Source organism: Danio rerio, chromosome 1 (genome assembly GCF_052040795.2).
Source record: "Danio rerio strain M-AB ecotype USA chromosome 1, GRCz13ab, whole genome shotgun sequence".
NCBI classification, from domain to species: Eukaryota; Metazoa; Chordata; class Actinopteri; order Cypriniformes; family Danionidae; genus Danio; species Danio rerio.
Window position 1 is genome coordinate 55,297,501 of NC_141021.1, and position 23,796 is coordinate 55,321,296.

The 23,796-nt window shown below is 36.6% G+C and overlaps 1 protein-coding gene across 1 annotated transcript in view; it reads right to left on the minus strand.

Annotated features, from left to right (window-relative positions):
• The window catches only part of patl1 (PAT1 homolog 1, processing body mRNA decay factor), a 26,025-nt gene extending 2,661 nt beyond the window's left edge, over positions 1-23,364 (minus strand). The window contains 17 exon segments of the mRNA NM_001083028.1: positions 1,110-1,259; positions 2,337-2,428; positions 5,865-5,990; positions 6,406-6,565; positions 8,219-8,364; positions 8,736-8,795; positions 10,102-10,199; positions 10,644-10,758; positions 11,321-11,471; positions 12,288-12,484; positions 12,819-12,905; positions 13,131-13,232; positions 14,711-14,911; positions 15,003-15,083; positions 17,024-17,415; positions 19,921-20,023; positions 23,267-23,364. Coding sequence (NP_001076497.1) covers positions 1,110-1,259; positions 2,337-2,428; positions 5,865-5,990; positions 6,406-6,565; positions 8,219-8,364; positions 8,736-8,795; positions 10,102-10,199; positions 10,644-10,758; positions 11,321-11,471; positions 12,288-12,484; positions 12,819-12,905; positions 13,131-13,232; positions 14,711-14,911; positions 15,003-15,083; positions 17,024-17,415; positions 19,921-20,023; positions 23,267-23,281 — 2,276 coding nt within the window. The 5' untranslated portion in view covers positions 23,282-23,364.
• Positions 23,365-23,796: the final 432 nt, after the last annotated feature.

Genomic DNA, 23,796 nt, shown 5'->3' on the forward strand with positions numbered 1-23,796 from the left:
AAATTTGGTATCAAAAGTGGCTTATTTGAATGGCAAAGGCCTCTAGATTATGCTTATTCTACCAGAATAAAATGTGATCATGCCTTGATTTTGAATTATTTCATTAGGACAGTAAGGTCTCACTTCGCTTAGACAAAAGTCTTGTCACTTAACAAAAACAATGTCCAGTATAGAATATAAAGTCCTGCTGCAGTGGAAACAGAATGAATATTGTGTCTGACTCCCATGAGCTTGGAGGACTGCATCCATACATCTCTGCAATGACTCAAATCACTGATTAATAAAGTCATCTGGAATGGCAAAGAAAGCGTTCTTGCAGGACTCCCAGAGTTCATCAAGATTCTTTGGATTCATCTTCAATGCCTCCTCCTTCATCTTACCCCAGACATGCTCAATAATGTTCATGTCTGGTGACTGGCCAGGCCAATCATGGAGCACTTTCACCTTCTTTGCTTTCAGGAACTTTGATGTGGAGGCTGAAGTTTGAGAAGGAGCGCTATCCTGCTGGAGAGTTTGCCCTCTCCTGTGGTTTGTGATGTAATGGGCAGCACAAATGTCTTGATACGTCAGGCTGTTGATGTGGTCATCCGCTCTGCAGATCTCTCGCACACCCCCATACTGAATGTAACCCCAAACCATGATTTTTTTCCTTCACCAAACTTGACTGATTTCTATGAAAATCTTGGGTCCATGCTGGTTCCAATAAGTCTTCTGCAGTAATTGTTATGACTGGGATGCAGATGATTCAAGAAAAAAATCAAAATAAATAAATAAATAAAAATCGACCTTCTGCCACCTTATCCAGTGATCAACTAGAAGTCAAGTTATTATTTGCTGCTTTTACAACTGGGATTGACGACAAGAGTTTTGTCATGTAGTGTGTATTATTATTGTTGACTACAATTATGTATATCCCTGTATAGAATAACCGAGAATTGGTGTAAACTAAATTGAAACTTAGGTGGCCATTTTAGACTTGCTTTGCTTGACTTATTTAAAAAAAAATTTTTTTTCACTTTTTCTCCAAACATATCCACACACTCTCATGCTCCTAAGAGAGTGCCAGTAAGAAAACAGCGGCGACAGTATGTTTTGGAGCACAAACTCACTGTAGTTTCTCCTGTAAGAGTTCAAGTCTCTGGCGGTCCACATATCGAGAGAACAGAGACACCAGGTTTGGAGGAGTGAACAGCGGTGATGAGAGAGCAGAGGATGGGACCTTCAGCAACTCCCGGGTCACAGAGAACACCAATTCAGTCCTGGACAAAAGAATAAATACAGGATAAAACATTATCAGATGCATTAAACACCACTGACAAAACCAGAATGAATGAAATACTGCTACGCTAGCCACTGTAAAGCCTTTTGTTCTTGTTTATACAGTTTAAAAGTAACCGGCTCTTTAGTATATCAACATTACAGTGAAAACAGTCAATTTGTGAAATAGGTCTTCGTATTGAATATGGTATAAAATGTAATTTATTCCTGTGAGTCAAAGCTGATTTTAAGCATTATTACTCCACTCTTCAGTTTCACATGATCCCTCAGGAATCACTCTAATATGATGATGATTTGCAGCTCTATTATGATCAATTATCATTACTCAGAATTAAAGGGTTAGTTCACTTAAAAACAAAAATATCAGTTGGATAGGATTGCATTTAGTCTCTCTTCACTGTACTTTCTTGCTCATTTCAACTGTGCACGTTTTACACTCAAGAGATAGAGAAGAAAAACAAATGCTAATGCATCACAACAATAGACGAGATAGACAAAAGTTCAACAAAATGGTTTATAAAGGTTTAAAAAAAGGACAATTTTCTTTTAAAAACTCTTACATTTACTAATTGACACCTATATTTAACCATTAAAGCTCATGAAGCACTTTTTGTTATGATATTATTCACATTTAAGGGAAAAATAACCCTATAAAGTAGCTATTTATAATTGTCAATGATTTACTAGCCTCAATAATTGATCATAATAGAACTGTTACCGTGAAGTATTTTGTATTATAGATGCACATGCAAAAGTGAAAACTTAATTTGGACTGCTAATAATAATTAGTTGACCACTGCCAATCTGGAAATGCACAAGATAATTGTTAAAGTAACTCTTGACTGCATTCAACTGAGAAGAAAGCCATATACACCTAGAATCCCTTGAAAACCTTTTTTATGCATTTTTGGGGGAACTTTAATGCTGAAAGCCATTACATTTCACTCCTTAGCATTCTTTAAAGAAAAGAGCAAGAGCAAAATAACAGCAATTATTCGAAATGACATGTTTTACATTACATTACAAACCCAGGGTGTTAAAGACGCTCAGACACTCACCAGCGGTTGTCGTCCATGAGTTGACAGTTTGGATCAGAGCTCTGCATTCGCTCTCCTTCACTCAGAATCAGATAGAGCAGCGTCACGCCAAACTGATGAACACAACACAGGGCATTCATTCATAGTAACAAATAGCCATATATAAGACAAACATTACTGGTTTACTTCATCAGAAACCTAGAGGAGACTCTGCACTATAGAAATATATAAACAAAGGCTTGGTTTACACCTGGTATTGTGAAATTTTTGTGTTTGTGACTGACTATGTGAATGTGCTAATGAAGGTATAAGTCATTCCACTCATTACCCCAAAGCCATATGCTGCTGCTCATGCCGTATATCAGGGGTGTCAAACTCAATTCCTGGAGGGCCGAAGCCCTGCACAGTTTAGTTCCAACCCTGCTCCAACACACTTAAGTCTGGTTTATACTTCTGCGTCAAGTGACCGGCGTAACTCACGGCGCAGGCAACGCGCGCAGCTGTGCATTTATACTTCTGCGCGCTGTCACTGTTGGTCTGCATTAACACTTCCGAAACGCTAGTTGGCAGTGAGGTGTAAATGTTCCTCTGTGTCGAGTTTCTTCGCTTCTGTTTTGCTTTTCCTGAACACTTCCTGGATGTACAAGTGACTCAAACTCGCTCATTTTGAGGCAGGAACCGGCGGGCGTGCAACAACTTTAACTATGAGGTAAACACAAAACAAAACTTTCCATCCGGAGCTCCTTCACGGGACTCCACACTTGTAAACAATCGCTCGCGCCATTCGCGTGGGTCTCGGTCCCGCCCAGACTCGTCAGCGCTACCAAGCCGACCAATCACAGAGCTTGCGCTACGCGTTGTTGCGACGTGTAGTTAAATTTTTTGAGAGGTGCACGTCAGCGACGCCATGGCGTCAGCGCAGTAGCATTTGCCGGCGTTTGACGCAGAAGTATAAATCAGCCTTTACCTGTAGGTTTCAAAAAAGCCTGAAGGACTCAATTAGTTTGATCAGGTGTGTTTATTAGGGTTGGAACAAAACTGTGCAGAGCTGCAGCCCTTTTGGAACTGAGTTTGACACCTGTGCCGTATACACTTTTACCCTGTTGGAAGTGTGTTCTGTGGTATTATCTTACATATGTCTGTTATTTACAGCTTCTATTAGAAATATATGGGGCATATCTAAATGTAAAATCATTATGAAATCATTATATGCCTTGCAGTCCTCGAAGGCACCCCTGCCAGACCACTCATATTGTCCCTAATCTCATAGAGGAGCTATTATTCATAATACAGTGACTTGCATATAGATGTCATGGAAAGGGTAACCATGGGTTAAAGAACAATTAACGCTATACACAGGGGATACAGTGGCCTGGTCTGGAGAAGCAGGATGCAGCTGGGACATAGAAATTAAGATTGATAACTTAGTAGTAGATACTACTAAGACATGGGGCTCTATTTTGACAGTCCATGCGCAGAGCGCAAAACGCAGGGCGCAAACGCTTTCAGGGCGTGTAAGAACGCGTTTTTGCTAATTTAAGGACGGGAAAATCCGCTTTGCGCCATGGCGCATGGTCTAAAAGGGTTGAGTTTATTTCCTTAATGAGTTATTGGTGTGTTTTGAAAATAAACCAATTAGAGTCTCATCTCCCATTCCCTTTAAGAGCCAGCTGCGTCACGCCAAGAGCGCATTCACTATTTACAGGACGCAAAGTAAGTCTAAGTGGAAAAACTGAGCATTTCACAAGCAAACAGTTCACATTTTTTTTTTAAAAGAAAACTGTTAAACAGAGCATCTACTGCGTGAGAATGAGAGATAATGGATCACTTTCACATTTGCTCTTGGATAGGGAAACCTTTACGAACAGACATCGATTAGTCTATAAATAATTAATTGCGTTTGTTAAGCGCAAATATTCATTTCAAAACTATTTCTAAATTCAGTTATAATTTCCAGCAAACGAATAAATGAACAATAATAACAAAATATGTTCAAAAACCTGAGTTATATCCTAAAACACATGCTGTGCCCCATATGGTCTAAAACCTGACAGGTGGGCAAATCTAAGCCTGTTTTTAATTAAATAAATTTAAATATGGATATAATAAATAATACTGCTAATAATAATGACATTATACAAAAGCAAATTGTTATGAATGAACTGAAAAAGCCTCCCGAGATGAAGAAGACATAAAAGCAGTGGTTTTTCATATTTATGTAGGCTAGAAAATAATATGTTTTGTAATATTTTAATCCTTTATATTTATATCCTATATCTATTCTTATTATATCCTATATATATCCTTAATATTTACATTTTTTCATATGTAAAGATATTTGCCTATTGCTCTCTTGTGTATTAAGCAGTGCGTAAGCGAGGCGCAACTCTGCGCTGGAGTTTAGACCGGGTTAGTTTTGGTCTAATGAAAAATCTATTATAGTTTCTCAAAATAGCAACGCACCAGCAGTGCGCCTCAGAACGCCTCCCTTTTTAGACCAGAACGCCTATAATAGCACAAATGAGCGCTAATGCATTTGCTATTTAAACAGCGTAGCGCAACGCCTCAAAACGACTCTTACGCCAAGCTGAAACTACCAAAAGACTATTGCGCCGCGCCTTGCGACACACTGCGCCGGGTGTATGAAAGGGCCCATGATGTATGAAATGTCAAACTATGAGTGTAAGAGAGGAGTAGCGCATGCATAAAACTGTGTGAACGAGCTTGATCAAACAGACGTACTATCGTATCGTCTCTGTTGTTGCAAACTGCTTGTAACAATAAAAGCTTTACCCTGAGTAACTCAGAAAGACCTCAAACTTCTTTTGTTTAGTGACTTTGCTTATGTCGTTAAAGTGGTCGCACAGGGTCTAACTAAATAATGCATACATAGAGAAAGGAAAGAAGAACAGACTTCATAATGTGTATATATGTACATAATGTGTAATGTGAATTTCCACCACAATGTCAACACAAAGTATATGGTTTCATGGTCATATGGGTTTTCAAAAGATATCTTATTTGCAGTTTGTAATGTAATTGTAATGTCGCTATTCATTAATGTAAATAGCCTGCATATTGTTAATCAAAACAGAGCACGATAAAGAAATATATTGTCTCTGAAAAGAAAGAAAACAAACTTTCAAGTCTCTTGCTTGCATCTGATCTACAAAGTAACACGTTTGCCTAATTTGCACCTTCTGGCAAAATAGAAACACTTTAAAATAGGCTTTTCACTTCCAACATGGAAGAGATATGTTAAAAAACAACAACGATCAAATCAAACTTGACCAGTTGACCAATCATAGCAGACCTGAACCCCAAATCAATTCAAGCAGACAGTATTGAAATCCCGCACAATAATGGCACACTTGAAAAATGCCGGATGACGTGCTCTTCAAGTCTAAAATACATTGATCGTGACTACTATAGACTATTTCCAGAAGAAGTAGAGCCGCTGTAATGAGCTTAGCTGATCACTTGTAATCAGATATCGGAAAATGCATGCTAATATCAAGTGTAAACAGGGCTGAAGTGTGACAGCGATACCTTATTCTGTAGCACGAGAGGGAGCTGTCCTTCACTGCCCTGCAGCTCCTGGAGGAGATCTGTGAGAGAGGTACTCGACATGGATTGAATCACCACCGACACTGGCTCTACCAGCCAACACAGCACCTGAGGAAATACAAAACAAAACATGCACACGACCACATTAACAAAGCGTCAAGCCTTTAATTATGTATATAAATATTATACACATTTTCATTTTAATCAGCTTATAATTTCAATAATTGTTAAATATAACTTTTTCAAGCTGAAATATTAAAAAACTCAGTTCTTTAATTATTATAAACTAATTATTATGATTATTTAAGTTTCATTTTAATTTTTTATTCCCCAAATGTTTTTGCACAGATATATTTTTAAATGCATGTATAACAAGGATGAAGTGGCCAAACCCTCCGTCACCACTAAACCCCACACACCCAGAGAATTATGAATTATATTGAGTTCAGGCGATTTAAAGGTTTTCCACATCCCATTCTTATGCACACAAATACCTGCATTTGCACATCATCAGTGTTTTTACCTGGTCTTGTTTGTCTTTCTTGGCCAGAGCTGGAAGGTTTCTGGCTATCCCCATGACAACGGCAGCAGCCTGAGGCTGTGGCAGGAAGGGAAGGAGCCTGGAGATCAGCCGCTTCCCTTTACGCACAGACATGATCATCAAGCACTGCTCGTCACTCACTCTGCACAAAGATGGAGGAAACGTTGTTTAAAAATGGCTTGTTTTTCTCCTTTGATGTGCTCAACGGATGAACGGGAGGGGATTTTATTGGCCTTGGAGATAGGGCTGTGCTTGAAACAGATGGTTAAATGCAACACAATGGTTTTCTCAGAAACTCCAGGTGCAAAAGGGTTGAGGCTGATCATGCAGCCTCACATTGAACCCAAGAACAAACTAATGAATGGATTTAGAATAAAATGTGTTCTTTAAAGACCTTTTTCTCAGCACTCAAAATTACCCATTATGCTTTGCGTGTAAGTGCAAGGAAAATGCTAAGAACTTCAGGTCGGCAGCTGATGCGTGTAAACAGTCCCATTTAGACAGCTTTGAAACGATAGTTTTAATCTGTTTTACCTGCTTTTATCATCTATGAACTAATCCTGTTGTCCATCAGCACCATCTCCTGGACTGATTGTTTAAAGAAATGCGATCTAGTATGATGGAAAACAGCTGCTGCGAGGCATTTCCCCCTCGTTGTCAGATGGCATCTTCTGCCGTTTAAATGAAGCCTTGTCATCGCTAAAGTCAACAGTTTCTCTTCCTTTCAAATACAAACTGTGGTGAAAACAACACACTAAATGAAACATAAACAGCTCATGATTAGAATGAAAAGCAAATCAGCCAGCAGAGTATCAGTTTCATGCCAGTAATCTGGTTTACTCTATAATGCAGTGAAGTATTGTGTGTGTATTAAAGAGCCACTGAGCTGACAGCTTACAGGCTAGGAACACACGCACACACACACACACACACACACACACACACACACACTGTATTTCTGACGGCAGACACGTGAACTAGGAGTACGTTTTTCTCGTGTTTGTGACGCGCTTAAACCACATCTGACAGATTATAACGGCTTTAACAGACACATTTCTAAGTTGTGCGTCACAAAAACACTCCGCAATCTATTAAAAACGATTTTGAAATCTATTTGTAAACGGAAGTTCTAACCATTCTACCGGAAGACGCTGGTCGCAATGGCGCCCTCCATGCAGCAAGAAAAAGGTCTATAGGGGACCAAGTGTTGATGAAACAGACCTGTCTTCAACCACTGAGAAATTACCAAAATAAAATGGATTGACACTGAATAGGGTTGCACAATATGCAATTTCTGCATTAATATTCCAATGTACAAATCAGCAATAGTCACATTGCAGAACGTCAAGCAATTTCAAGTGAATTTAAACCCTTTGAGCACAACGAATGATGACGTTTGCCACTTTAACAAGGATTGTGTTTACAAATTTATACAATGTAGACTTATGTAGAAAGTAGAGTTAATTTACATTTGATTATTACATTTCTGTTCCTCAATACTGTTAGACTCCAGCAAAAAACATTAATTTTGCTCCGTTTCATCTGTGCTTTAATGTATTTTATTTTGTATATATAAAATGTACGTTTTTTTTCAAATATCGTGCAGCCCTAGCACAGAATGCACTTTTTTAAAACATTGAATCGTTACTAGAATAGAATGTGTTATTATTAGGGGAACGAGAGTTGACAAAACAAACGTGTCTCCAGCCATTGAAACGTCATTAGAATAGAATTTGTTAATTTTAGGGTGTAGAGTGTTGGACATAATATTGTCTGCTGTTTTTATTTTACTCACCGGTCGTCCCACTCTTTTTCCCGGAGCGAGTTGTAGAGCTGAAGCGTGTGGGTTTTATGCTGTTCTAGCAGAACGTCTCTTTGGTGCTCAGGCGTCTGCAAAAACTTCTTCTCAAAGTCTTGCACTTCTAGTAATAGACTGTACATCTGCACAACAAAATACACAGGACATATTGTGATGAATAAGAACAAAAATGCACATAAAAATAATTGTTGACCCCCAAAATGACAATATACTCATTATTTCCTCAAGTGGTTCTAAACTTTGAGTTTCTTTCTACTGTTGAACACAAAAGAAGATATTTTGAAGAAAGCTAAAAAGCTGTAACCATTGATTGGCATGGTATTTGTATTTCCTACTATGGAAGTCAATGGTTACAGGTTTCCAGCATTCTTCAAAACATCTTCTTTTGGGAAGAAAAAGAAACTCAAAGGTTTGAAACAAGTAGAGTGTGAGTAAATGATGACAGAATTTAAATGTTTGGGTAAACTTTCCCCTTAATTCCCTCTACTCTTACCTTCTCCACAGTGTAAAGGATTTGCCGTCTTTTATTCCACACCTGCTTCTCTCTTTTTTCCTGTTACATAAAACAGCGATTAAGGCACTACACCATTCCATGACATAAGACTTTTATAACATCCTTCATCATGAAGCAGCATCACATTAATAGTTCTAGACAAAATCTGTGGACATTTTAACATTTTTGTAAACAGGGTCCATACACATTTTAAAAAATTACAGCACTTTTACAAAACCTTCAGTTAAATATTCATGACCTAATGTTTCATGCAATGTCTACATACATGTGGTAAAAAAGAAAAAAAAAACGTATGTTCAAATTTATCAAAGCACATCAAAAAAATGTGACAATCTGTGTAGTTTATGTTTATTTTATTCGTGTAAAATAGTTTAAAAAATATCTTGTGTGAATTTTTTTTATTTAGAAATGATGGCTTGTGTCTTCACAAAACGTATTAAATTAGCACAAATTAGCCTTTAACACCCGCATTATCTTACCTCTGTATTAAGAGATTGTTTCTGGACATGACACTCAAATGTATCTTGAATTACGATGAATGTAAGTGAAAGAGAAGTGAAGCTGAAACTGCAAGTTGCTTTTGCCCCACACAGAGAATGTCACATGAAAAGACAGATATCGCAATTGTATTTGAAATTTAGACAATATTATCATCTCAAATATATTCAAGTACACAGATACTTGTTAAACAAATTTCCATGACTTTTCCAAAACATTTTGGGTTTATTTACCTTTCCAAAACTTTTCCAGGCCTGGAAAATGCCTAGTCAAAACTATATGACTTTTTCAGGACCAGGTCTTTTTATTATATATATATATATATATATATATATATATATATATATATATATATATATATATATATATATATATATTATTATTATTTTTTTTTTACATATTTGTTTTTTTTTACATATACATACATATTTGGTTAGACTGAACTCCATGCATTTGAAAATGAAACAAAAAACAGTAATCAAGTTAAAACTATTACTAAAATGATTATTAATTAATTCCTCTGCATATCTATATCATGTAATGTGACTGCAGCATCTGCATGATTCATTGAAGTGCAAAAGATTTATTCTTGTTTTTTTAATGTTATTCAGGAAAGAGAACTTGTGCTGTTCTGTGCAGCAACAGAAGCAGGGCAAAACAGAGACATATAAAATCCCTTTTTAGATTAGTGTGCGTGCCTAAATGGTCAAATACACAGAAAAATATTTCAAAATGACTGCATGTAGTTATTACTCTGATAAACCTTTGTTTGTTAAGTAATAATAGGAGGAAAAGCCTCATATAAGTGGTTTTAAATAAAAGGTTGCGGGGTGTTCAGATTGCTGACCTCATCATCACTGCGAGAGGTGACCACTGCATCAATCATTTTCCTTGGATTGTTGACACTGGAGACAGTGAGTTTTCCTAATGAGCCTGCAAACTGCACTGTGAAGCAAACACAACCATACAGAGTATTAGACCATTTGAACAAATCACAAATGTGCAATTATAGAGATTAGTTAACCCAAACAATAACAATTCTGTCATTATTTACTCACCTTCTACTTGTTTCAAATCAATATGACTCTCTTTCTTCTGTTGAACACAAAAGAAGATATACTGAAGAAAGAAACCTGAAACCATTGACTTGCTAATATGGAAGTCAATAATTACAGGTGTCCAGCTTTCTTCAAAATATCTTCTTATGTATTCAACGACAACTCAAAAGCAACTCAAACTGGAATGGAACAAGTAAAGGGTGAGGAAATAATGACAGATTTTGTATTATTTTTTATTTTTTAAGGTGAACCAATCGCTTTAATTTCCAATAACAAGATAAACATTTTTGCCCCCGCTTAAAGTTATGAGACTTCTCCATGTTGTTCTTACCAGGTCGATAGGTGTGCTCCAGTTTGGCCACCTGAGGGGTGATGAGTTTGGTGGTGTGCTCCTTCCTGTTGTCTCTGTCCCGCTCCTGACGCTTCTCCATCTTCTCATAGTAATTCTGCAAAATAAGAAAGGATAAACATCATGAGACAACGATAACAACATTTTAACCACGTTTACAACAATGTGGTTGTATAAATAAATAAAATAAATATTTTATTCACTTTTTAAATGCCACATCATACTATCTTCAAGATGATCTCAAAGTAAATTACTAAAACTAAATGTACAATTTAAAAAAGGTTATTAAAAAAAAGCATTTTAGATTCAATTTTCAAATATATTCTGATGATTGTTTAAAAAATAATTCAATTCAAAACTGATTTAAAAAGCATGAAAAAGTGCTTAAATCAGCTAAACAGCCATCTAAAGAATAAATAAAAGTACCAAAGTTTAATATTTTACAAAGCTGCATGTTTGAAGTATTTCAAATTAAGTTTAAGTTTTAAAAGCTTCTAATTTAAACAGAAGTGATGTTTAAAATAGATACATATTAGTAGTATGTCAAACGCCATGGGCAATATGCCAAAACTTTCCATTTAAAATAAGGGCCCAAGAGTGTGTGTTTATGTGTGTGTGTGTGTGTGTGTGTGTGTGTGTGTGGATAAAAGTGTGATTACCTGGTAATAGTAATCATCCAGATATGGATCGGTGCTTTGAAGCTGCATCATCTGGATTTTGGCCACCCATTCCTTCTCTCTTTGAGTCATTAAATTGCTGTAAGGATCTCGGTTTTTCCTTTCTCCAACACCTCTACCGCCAACATGATCACTGAAAGGATAAGAGAGAGACAGACATTTACACAAGACATTTCAGAGCAGTTTAATATACTGCATTGGTTCTTAAAGTTAAATAGTTCTCTGATATATATTAAATATTACATATATAGTAGGTATGTGGCTTATGCAAGTTTAAAAAAAATCTCCAGAAACTGTTTTATATGCTCATTAAATACTGCAAAGATCTTATTCAGTCACGCATCAGTCAGCTTTGTGTTTTGATTGGCCTTTTGTCCACCGGGGTTTTACATTCAAGTAATTTACATGAGAACTTGGAAACAATGGTGACCGAGGCTTGCGGTGTCTGACATTGCGATATTTTGTTCATTCTGCGATATGAATACAATTTCCCCAGATGACTTGAACACCTTTTTGTCAAGCAGTATTCAGGTGCAGAAATTGAATAATAAAATGTAATAATGTAAAATAACTCTTTATAGTTTTCTTTATATTAATAATTCAGTAAAATTATACTTTAATAAAGTTACAAATGTTGTCATTTTTTGTGCCCAAACTCTCTTGAACTGCCTTTAAAACACTTGCATTTCGTTCTATTGTTTAATCTCTGTAATGACTTCCCATGTGTCTTGTATTGTGAACTGTGATGCTGATCAACTATAATCCCTCAATAACTCAATATTGCAGATCCTACAATGTGATGGCAGATACAATAGCGATGCTGAAATTATATATTGTGCCGCCAGGGTTATTTCCACATACTGATGTTTTATTATACGACTATGCCTAAGTATTCCCAGACTTCCTTTATAGGGCACCTTCCAGCAGAGAAATGATTGACAGTGCTCACCCTCTGTTCTGCATCCTCTGGCTGAGCATCCTGCGGTGCTGTGGGTGCAGGTGGGTGGTGTTGTGTCGGATGGGTGCATGGCCCAGAGGAGGCCCGTGAGGACCTATTCTAGGCCCAGATTGACCAAAAAATGGCCTGAAACCCCCAACACCTCCCTGTAATAATGGAGGAGCCGGACCACGCTGGAACTGACCAACCTGAACGCAAACAGACACATGATGGAATCACTGTAGAATCACTCCTACCTCATTACATTACAGTAAAGCATTATAAATGTACAGAATGTCCACTATATACACATTTATGTCGATTATACTACATATTATTTGAAATGAATAAAAAAACTTCTAGTTGAAAAATAGGTTTGACAGAGCGGTTTGAAGGATAGTGGCAAATAAAAATAATTAAAAAAGACAATTAATTTGAATTTAGGTTCCAGAATTTAGAAATCTCTTTAAAATATCTCTCAAATGTAAGTTTAAAGAAAGCAATTTTAGTTAAAATCTGTGGCCAGCTTAAATGATAACCCACCTGAGAGTTAAGCAGTTGAGCTCTTTGTATTTGAGACAAAACAGGATTGACACCAGCAGGGAACGGAGAATGAGACAAAGGCGATTTCTGAAGGAAACACATTGGATTATAATTAGAAGATTTTAAATGATTATTTTCTTGGATACTGTTTGAAATAAGTGAAAAATTTTAGGTTTTTGTTGATATTAGACATCCCCTAAAGAAGAGTCCAGGTTGAGTAAATAATGCATTGATGCATAACGCTGGACTGTATCATAGCGCCCCCATCAGGCTGCTTTATTTGCTTTGACTCTGAAGTGATGTGGGACTCACAGCGATGCTGAGCAGGTTATTGGGGGACAGACGCTCGGGGAAGGGAGGTGGGAATCGCATCGGCACAGACGCTCTCACATGAATAGCTGAAGGGTGATTATTCTGAAGGAAAAAAGTAGAGTTAATGAACAACATTACATTAACATCAATTGAAAATATAAAGTGCATGCATATGATCATTCCACAGGTTACTGCAACGTTTACTACAAAAACTTAACAACAGCTATTTTGTCAATTGATGTTTACAGTTTTTGTTTATTTAAAACAAATGGTTTTTGCATAATTTTAAATTAATATAATATTATGCAATAATGCTATAATAAATAGCATAATATTACAATAAAACATAAAAAATAGTTTTTATTAGTAAAAATTATTATTATTATTATTATTTTTGGAGTACAGTTAGTGGTATATTGAGAGGCAATTGCAGATTAGGAAGTGAAGTGGAGGCTAAATAGTTGAGTTTTTAGTCGTTTCTTAAAAACAGCGAGTGACTCTGCCATTCTGATGCAGGAAAGTGATTCCTTCCCTCTTTGGGATGGAACCACGAGGCGACGTTCATTCACAGAACGCAAGTTTCTGGAGGGCACATAGATCTGCAGAAGTGAGAGCAGATAAGAAGGAGCAAAGCCAGAAGTCGCTTTGTAGGCAAACATCTTTGAATTTGATGTGAGCAGCAACTGGCAGGATAGCTTGAGGCTTGAGCAGGAGGCTTGATAGAGTTCGCTGGAAGCCCCGCTAGTAGAGAGTTGCAGTAATCTAATCTGGAGAGAACAAGAGCTTGAACAAGGAGTTGAGCTGCATGTTCAGATAAGAAGGGTCGGATCATTCTGATGTTATGGAGTGTGAATCTGCACGATCGAGCAGTTCTAGAAATGTGGTCAGAGAAGTTTAGTTGGTCATCCATTGTTACTCTAAGGCTTTTCACCATTTTGGATGCAGTAAGGTTTTCCCCATCCATCCGGATTGAAAAGTTATGGTGTAGAGTCGGGTTGGCAGAAACTACAAGCATTTCCGTTTTTGCGAGGTTAAGCTGCAGATGATGATCTTTCATCCAGTGTGAAATGTCCGACAGGCAGGCTGAGATGTGAACTGGAACCGAGGGATCATCAGGATGAAAAGAGAGGTATAGCTGGGTATCATCAGCATAGCAGTGGTAGGAAGATCCATGTTTCTGGATGACTGGTCCTAGAGATGTCGTGTATTTTATTTCTAGCATGTAATTTCTGTAATTTTTAGCAGTTAATCATGTTAAGTGATCCTTCAGAAACCATTTTATAATGCTGATTTGGTTCTCAAAGAACATGTTGTATTGTTTATTGTACATTAAATAAGCATTTTAGTTCATCCTATGACCCTTGATCAAAAGACAGCTTAAGGGAACACATTTAAAATAAACTCTTTTAACAATTTAAAAAAGAACAACTGATATCTTATTCAGTTAATGCAACCAGTTGATGAATGAAAGTATTACTTTGTCCAAAAAATAAAAGATTTAAGGGAGTCCAAACTTTTCAATTGTATAAAACAGAAAAAAAGCACATAATAATACATGCTTTCAGGGATTATCTTCTTACCTGCTGATTGAGGATTTGACTCATAGGCTGTTTCGGGGGTGTTCCAATAGGTACAGCCCTTACCGGTGGGCTTCCAATCACTGGTGAGCTGGAACGAGGAGGCGGAACCCGTTCAGACAAATCACGCCCTTCATCTCTGCTCAGCGAGGGAGGCCGATTCGGAAGCCCGACCTCCTTGATAATGGACAGTAGTGTTTTGTCCTAAGGAGTGAAGCAGAGGAGTTTAGAAGAACAGCACTGGAAGACTTTACAGCACACTTGAGAAAGCGTTTCGTAAGCAAGAGTGCTTTACCTCTTTTTGACCGATTAGTCCAGAGTTAACACTGACAGGACTGAAGCCCATACTGTTCTCCCAAATACTGTGAGAGTTTATCTATGAAGGAAAGAAAAAGGAAAATATTAAATGTTGTATATTATTCAGGAATGAAATAGCAAAATGCTATTATAATAGATTAAAAAGAGTGATTATGACACGGCTGTCTGGAATACTCAATTCTGATTAGTCAGTCGCAACATTCCAAGACATGTTATTCCCAGTTAACAGCCTCTAAATAACACGGGCTCATCTGGAAACCTCTAATCATCTTGACATCAGTGAATATATTCACATACATACACTTAAATACACATTTTTTATGTATCTGCTTGTGTGTCCAGCTTTGGTTTTTGACTGTTTGGTAGTGTCTTGTAAATTAATAATACTTAGATTAGCATGCTAGTATTTTGTTTCTGTCAGCTTAGCGTTTTCAACTCTTTGGTGCCATCTTGTGACTGAATAATGCGCAGGTTACCATCAGCTGTTCTCGTTTCATTTAATTAATCAATTAATAAATTATTATGGCTCAGAACAACTTTTGTGTCTATTTTTTATGTTTTGTGGCAGGTAGACATTTAATAAGTAGGATAAAGTACATTCAGGACGGTTGTTTTGCAGTCTTACACAGGCTGCCAATAAGCCTGTTGGGCTTTATTCTGCGATAACAACCTCCTGGATTTACTTTATCACTAACATGATAGGTTGCGATGTCATTATTAAGCACTTCGGGATTTAGTTTTATAGGAGAGACTAAAGAAAAAAATACTATTTAAACCTGCGATAACCAAATACTCATTGCCTTGCATTATGAAGAGATCAATTTCAATGAATTTTATTTTGTAAATGTATTTTTGATCTGGCTCTATAGTATTAACATATATTTACCTTCACTGAAAGCATTTAATTAGGCATGGGCCGGTGTAAGATTCTGATGGAGTGATAATCTTGGATAAAAAGATCACGTTTTCACAGTATTGTGATTGTAAACTTTTTTTCAAATTGAACACAATACATTTTATTTTAAGAAACATTTAAAATATTTTGAAACAGTAAACATGCCAGGCTAAATAATTCAAATAAATCATTAGCTATGTTTCCATCCACCTATTTTATGCGCATTTTGCAAATAATGGAAACGCCTTCATGCGCATAAATTTTGAAAATGCGCATAAAAAAACGTATGCGCCTAACTGGGTAAGATAAACTTTTTATTCGATAAGAAAAGATGCGCATAAACTGCGATGGAAACACTTTTACCGCACAAACTCCAGCATGCGCATTAAAAAAATGTCATGTGATTTTGTTAAAAGAGATCATGTGATACTTCTGTGTGAATGGATAAAACGTCAGGCTAAGCACATTATAAAACATCTGAAATGTTGTTTTGGTCATTATAAAACGCCTAACCATTTTAGTATTAATGTTATTATATTATTAATGACCTCCAGAATCAAGAGCGCCTGTGCTCCATGTCTGACACCTTCAAACGCCACTGCACGCTCACTGCTTGTCAGGATTGTCTTCTGAGGCGCATTCATTTAGAAAAGACTGATGCAGCTTCTACTGCAGCAAATTCAGTTTTTACTGTTGATATTTGGCACCAGTTAATCAGGAAGTGACGATTTTGTTCGCTTTGACTCGTTGGATGGAAACAATGCTTCATTCGCACAACATTTATGCGATAATCCAGTTTTGCGCATTAAGTTTATTCGCATTTTTGGATGGAAACATAGCTAATGACTTTTGCTGTCTTCATTAGTTTAAAAGTACACATATTTCTTAACAACTTTAAAGGCCATATTTGAGTATCTTTTCTTTTTCTTTGAATATAAAGTAAAGCCACTGCACTGCTCAGGTCTTTAGCAGGCTTGGATGTTGGTGCATAAGCGATTTGCTTTTCAAATGTTTGCTAAATCATGGGCTGACCACTGGCTTTTGATGTGGAAGGTCCTTTTTCTGCTGGAGATACTGTTTCACTAAAAAACTATCAGACAAACCTGTGAAAGAGGAGCTGGTCCCCTATGCAGGAACTGCTGATGCTGCTGGTAGCTCCGCAGCAGAGAAGACGGTCCGGCTAATGCTGACGGATGCGGAGGCTGAGCGGACAGCATCGGAGGAAGGTGAGATCTGTCTGAGCTGGCGCTGCCCACACCAGCTATGGCAGGATCTGAACCCAGGATGAGGCGAGTAAGCGACTCCGCCAGGTCACCGCCGCCCCGTTCATCTATGTCAGGGTATAGCCGGGAGGAAGAGGAAGGTGGAGGGAGAACCGAAGAGTGGGCATTGCTGCCAGCATGACTGGTGTCACTGTCGCCGGCTCCTGGCAGCACGTCTCGCACACGCTCATCGAGCTCAGCGAGGCGGGTGTGCTCCTCCTGCCAATCATCATCTAAAGAGGAACGCATTTTAATAAGGTTACACTGCAATTTGATACATAGCATATGAATAGCCAGAAAAAATATTGTGCTTACATTTTATTTAGGCTTTAGACACAATGCACAAAAATTAAATAGCTTCATGTTTTATTATATTTTATACATCAGGATTTTATGTCTTATAAAGTGTTCTGTAGGGCTGTCCAATTTGACAAAATCTCACAGCATGATACAAGTCATCTCATTTATAATCACAATATAGTACATTTCTTTAAATCCAACCAATTCTTTTTTATACATAAACTGACCACATGTAAAGGGCTATTTCTTTTTCTACATTTTAAAGTATGTACTGAGAAATGTACTCATTTATGCGTAATCATATTCGTCATTTTATTTAGAAAGTCAGGGTAAATGTCAGATTAAAAGTGATGAATATAAAATAGAGAATATAAAATACATCTATAAAATACAAAACACTTTATAAAATGAATGATTACAGCTCCAGCATAAAAACGAATATTACTAAATAAAATGCCAAATGTAAAAATTGTACTTTAAATATTGCAACTATTCTGTTATTCATGTCTGCATCCCTGTAACGGCGTACAAAATTGTGCTAATTTAAATTATAAATAAGCACTACCATAAAAACAATGTATTTTATGAAAACAAGAAATAAACGATGGAGCATAACACTCCATTCACACAGGGCGTCAGCGTCAACGCTTCTCATTCACTTTAAATAAGCGACGTTAGGCGTTGCCGAACTGCATTGTGGATCCGTCAGCGCCGCTTCAGAGGCGTTGCTCATTGCAAAAGTTGGGACTAGCTTAACTTTTCAAGCCCTGACGGCGTCAGCCATCAGCCCATCAGATCGCTGTATGCAAATACACCAGCTAGACAGTGGCCTATTGCTGATGGAATTTTCTTTGGCTGACGCTTCTATGATGAACGATCGATTCAGCCCCAACTTCAGACACATCTTCAGTCAAGTGTGACGCTGAAGCCCCGTGTGAATGGGGAGTAATATGAAACGACAGACTTTTTATTTTGTCCATTCAATATATATTGTCATTGCACAGCCCTAGTGTGTTATTTTATAGCAAGAATATAGAGCTAATAGAAAAAGAAGACTTTTTAATTCAGAGAAACAAACTGGGGTGGGGGAAATTACATTATATGACTAAAAAATAAGTAAATAAATAAATAATCGAGGCTCACTCTGCAGGACTTTTGAGAAGGTTTAGCCTTTAAGTACCCACCCCAACAGTCTAAGAAAAATAAATCTTGTCCAGGACCTTGGTGGGTTCCCAGATTGTGTTGGTGGCCAGATTATTTGGTAATGTGAGCATTTACAGTCCAAAACTTAAATCTTACAATCGGCTTGAAGAAACATCAGGGCCACTCTGGTCATATTAAACAAGTCTGATACTTGAAGGATTGTTGATTTATTTTTATTTTAAGACTATGATGATGACTATATACTTAAAACAACAATTGATAATAGCCAATGTGCGATCATGAAACTAACACAGCAGAGATGGAACAACTGCTTAAAAGTGATAATTGGAATTTTTTTAATTCATTTACTTCAACTTACTTGTTTCAAAACTTTCAGTTTGCTTCTTAAGTTTCTTAAACACAACAGGTAGACATTTTTAATAATGTCTCATTAGCAAAATTAGCAAAAGAAACTCAAAGGTTTGAAATCACTTGAACACACTAGTTAAATATAAGCTTTAACTGTTTCAATGTCACTGATGGTCTGCTGTGCGAGATCATGCAAGGCGCTCCCCCTGCCATGATCGACATTACGTTATGTTGATTTATGCAACAATATCTTGCATATCATGTACCTGTGTTTCAGCAAATTAAAGGATTTTTGACAAATCCTATTTTGACACATTTTTGGGGAAAATTGTAACGTAATGAATGTTCATTATGTTGGTGGCTGTTTTTGCCTCATTAACTTCCATTAAAATGACATTTTTTAATTGCAAACCCATGATACCAAATAATCATGTGTTCTTGATTGTTGGTGTGTTTTCCTGTAGGGAAGATTAGTACAATTTTACTGTTGATCATCAGTTGCAGTGCAAAAACATTTTTGACTTTGATATGAAGTTATATAGAGATTAGTGTGTGTTTACGTGTGTGAGAGACCCCTGATATGTCTGAGAAAATCTAAATAAGCAGCTCAGCTCTCAGAATATATTAAACGTAGTCCATGTAATTATGCATGCACATGATAATCAGCATTTATACACCACAGAACTCAATGTAAACGCCAGAAACTATTTTTTTTGCACAGGTCTATCTAAAGTTTAATGGTGTCAACTAAATGATCAACAACAATGACAAATTGTACCTATTCCCTACAGGGAAAACCAGGAACAGTCAAAAAAGCATGATTATATCAAAAAATATCATTATAATGAAAGTCAAAACAGGCACCAACATAATATAACATACACAAGGAAAGTAACGCAAGGATTAAGCTTTGCCTGAAGACTTACCGATTGCCCCTGCACCGAAAGTGTCATCGTTGAACTGGTCGATTTCATCTTCCTCCTCTACCAACCCTTCCTCCTCCTCCAGGGTGCAGTCATCGTCAAGAGACTACAAAACAATACAGAAGCAAAACAGTGTAAATATTCTATGTCACAGAAGGGTAAGGGCATATACATAGGTGGAAAAATGAAGCTGTATCCATGCTGTTGCTATAATACCATACATGTCAGACTTAGACTCAACCTTATCACTCCGCTTAAAGAAACTAAAAATGCAACAAGGTGCCATAACACAGGCGAAGTTCCATGTACACATTACCAAATTATTACCACAAAAAATACAATAAATCATTTTTAGATGCATCTCCATCCCCGCTGGACTCATTTAATGACCACCATAATAAAAGAATTGCTAATTCTGTTTATCCTGCATATAGGAACTCTAAAACGACGTCCTGATGGCAGCAGCTGAAACACAGAATACAATGAGTGATCTGGGGTGCATAAGATACCCTGAGCTCTCTTTAAGGCAGGGATGCCCAGATTTTTCGTTATGATGGGTCAAAAACCAAATTTGATTGAGGCTAGTGGGCTGAAGGTAAATATTGCCATGGGCAATTTCCCAATTTATTTAATAATGTTTAACAATAACTAGAAAGCATTGCCTTCTGAACAACTAAATAATCTCGAAACTTTTTGTAAGCCAGAGATTGTGAACTTGGGTTTTAATATGGATCCTGAACTAAAGCTTGAAAGCCAAATTCGGTCTGTTGTTCGCTCTAGCTTCTTTCACTTACGACAACTGGCCAAAATTAAGCATGTTTTATCGCACAAGCACTTTGAAACGTCACGTGATCCATGCTTTTATAACTTCCCGTTTGGACTACTGTAATGCCCTTTATTTTGGGGTGAGTCAGTCTTTGATCTCTTGACTGCAACTGGTTCAGAATGCAGCTGCACGTGTTTTAACTGGCACACGCAAATACGAGCACATCACCCCGATTTTATCTTCTCTTCACTGGCTGCCCGTGCACTTCAGCATCCATTTTAACGTACTTTTATTTGTTTTTAAGTGTCTAAATGGTGCTGCACCCCTTTACCTCTCTGAGCTTCTCTGTCAATACACACCTTATCGTTTGCTCAGGTCAGCCGACCAGCTCCTCCTGGGTGTGCCCAGGACCAGTCGAAAGCTCAGAGGGGATCGGGCTTTGCTGTAGCTGCACCAAAATTGTGGAATGAGCTGCCGTTGTACATTAGACAAGCCTCTTCCATCACTGTTTTTAAATCTCTTCTTAAAACCCACCTGTTCAATTTGGCTTTTAGCACAGCTTGAGATGTTGACATTTTATGTTTATTTATTTGTATTTGAAAGTTTGTTTTTCTCTTTGTTGTCAGCACTTTGGTCAACTGTGTTGTTTTAAAGTGCTTTATAACTAAATTGAATTGAATTATATTAACTAACTAATACAGTATTTGTTTTGATATTTTATAATGAACTTATTAAATCAAAAAAACAATCTCATTTATAACAGAATTAAACTAGTTTTGGCTTGATTTGCTCATCGATGTCTACGGCATAGTCCTCTTTCCATCGAGTGACAAAATTTACATTTTAAAAAAATAAGATTAATTTATAACATTTAATTGAAACATTTCATTTTAGTTTGCTCTAAATACAATTAAAAAAAAAGCAATGAAACAAATAATAATAAAAAAAGTCACGTCAAATTAGAAATGATGATCTCTGTGTTAAAGGCATTCGCCCCAACCTCTCGATCATTCTCATTCTCCTTTCAGATGGGAAGGTGGGCCCTACTTTGGGTATCTCTGCTGTAAGATAATTACAGTAAATTACCATTGCACTAGTTTGGTTAAAACTGATGATTTTGCCTGCCACCTTCTAGGCATGGGCCAGTATAAGATTCTGACGTTATGATAACCTTGGATAAAAATATCACGGTTTCACGGTATTGCAATTACTGCTCTAAAATATGCTATTTTGTAAATGTCTGGGTAAAAAACAACAACTTTTTACCTCTTTCAACACAATATATTTTATTTTGAGAAACATTTAAAATATTTTGGAGCAGTAAACATGTCAGGCGAAATAATTCAAATGAATCATTGAATTCTGCTCTAATTTCAAAAACAGATTTCTTTATAACTTAAATCGGCATCTTTGAATATCTTTATTGGAGATAGTAAATAGCGATAGAAAAATAAAGATAGAAAAATACGTAAATAAAAAAATCCATCATATACCATAGGAACGGTATAGCAGAAAATTTTGTTGGTTTGAAAACCTTGACTTTTCCAAACCATGGTATACCGTGAAAACGGTTATCGTCCCATGACTTTCACCTTCATAAGGCTACTTAACCTGTTCTTATATGAAAGACTCGGATTATTGTAACAAGTGACAATGCAGAAAGATAAAACAGATTCAATAAATTGCCTATGAAACAGTGTCATCATAGAGGTACAAACCCAAAGCGATCATCGTTTTGTTGTCTTGGTTGAACTTTTTTATAGACAGCCTGAGTGTTAGGTTGGAATGTCAACATACTGTCAATAACGGCCCTAGATATTTATGTGTCAACAATTTCAATGTACAAACCTTTAATAGTTTGCACATACTTGTGCTCCTTCTTTAAAAGTTTACATACTTGACAAAATTAAGGTAAAGTTGATTTTATATTAGCACATTTGTTCAGTGACAACTTGTGACCTGCTCCCTGTATTGTGTAATATGCTACTTAAAATATTCGGTCTGAAATCACATGCAAGTATGACTTGAAAACAACATTAGCATTATTTATTTGACTGTCGTACTTTGATAGTCATTGGCTGCTAATATGATATCATCATATCTCTGCTCTAATTACTTAACGTTATCACTTTTAATCTTACTAAAGCCATTAATAATATCACGCTCGCAGTCACCAGATAAAGAATAAGAACAATCCAGAGAAATGAAAGTGATTTCAGTGCATTTACCCTGTTTAGTTAGTACTAGACGTACTAGCACGGCCTCGCTAGCATGCTAACAAGGCCAAAGGCTTAATATCACACATCTGGGAGACACTTAACGCAAAACAGCCGGTTTTAGCTAAGGACAGTAAGCTGTTAAGGTATCTCGGAAACATTTTATGTCTTATTCACCATCGGCAGCAGAGAAAACTGATGGTCGGGTCTCACAAACAATTTTAGCCCGCTAACTGTACTGATGAAAAACAAAGCCGTGATATTCCATCAAAATCAAAGTGTACATCTTCTAAACAGCACTTTTACATTACTTTTCTAGTACTACAGCAATTGAGACATATACAATGTAAAAAGCGGAAGCATTTACCTGAAAACGGAACATGTATCTGTGTTAAAAAATGATCTGGTTTAATTCTGCTGCGCGAAACGCCGCGCGCGCTCACACACAAGACTCCTCAGCGCGAGCTTATAGAGAGAGAGAGAGAGAGGGAGCGGGACAAACACTACATTATTAATATTATTGACAATGCTGAGATGATTTAGGGGGATTTAGCTTTGTTTTATGGTTGAATCCTGTTATAGTCAGTTAAGATGTTGAAAGTTATTTACAAATTTATTAGGATAGAAATTACATTAGAAAAGGTATGTTGGTTCCTCTGATATTATTACATTTTTACAACTTTGAATATTATTATATTATATTATAAAACAAAAAATATTATGGCTATATTTATAAATATATCATAAATGACTAAAAATATTATAAAAAGTTTATAGACAAACACATTATTAATATTTGCAATTCTGAGATAATTTATGGTAAATTAGCTTTGAGTTATGTTCGAATCCTGTTATAAATTCAGTGAAGATATTAAAAATTAATTATTAAAGAAAATA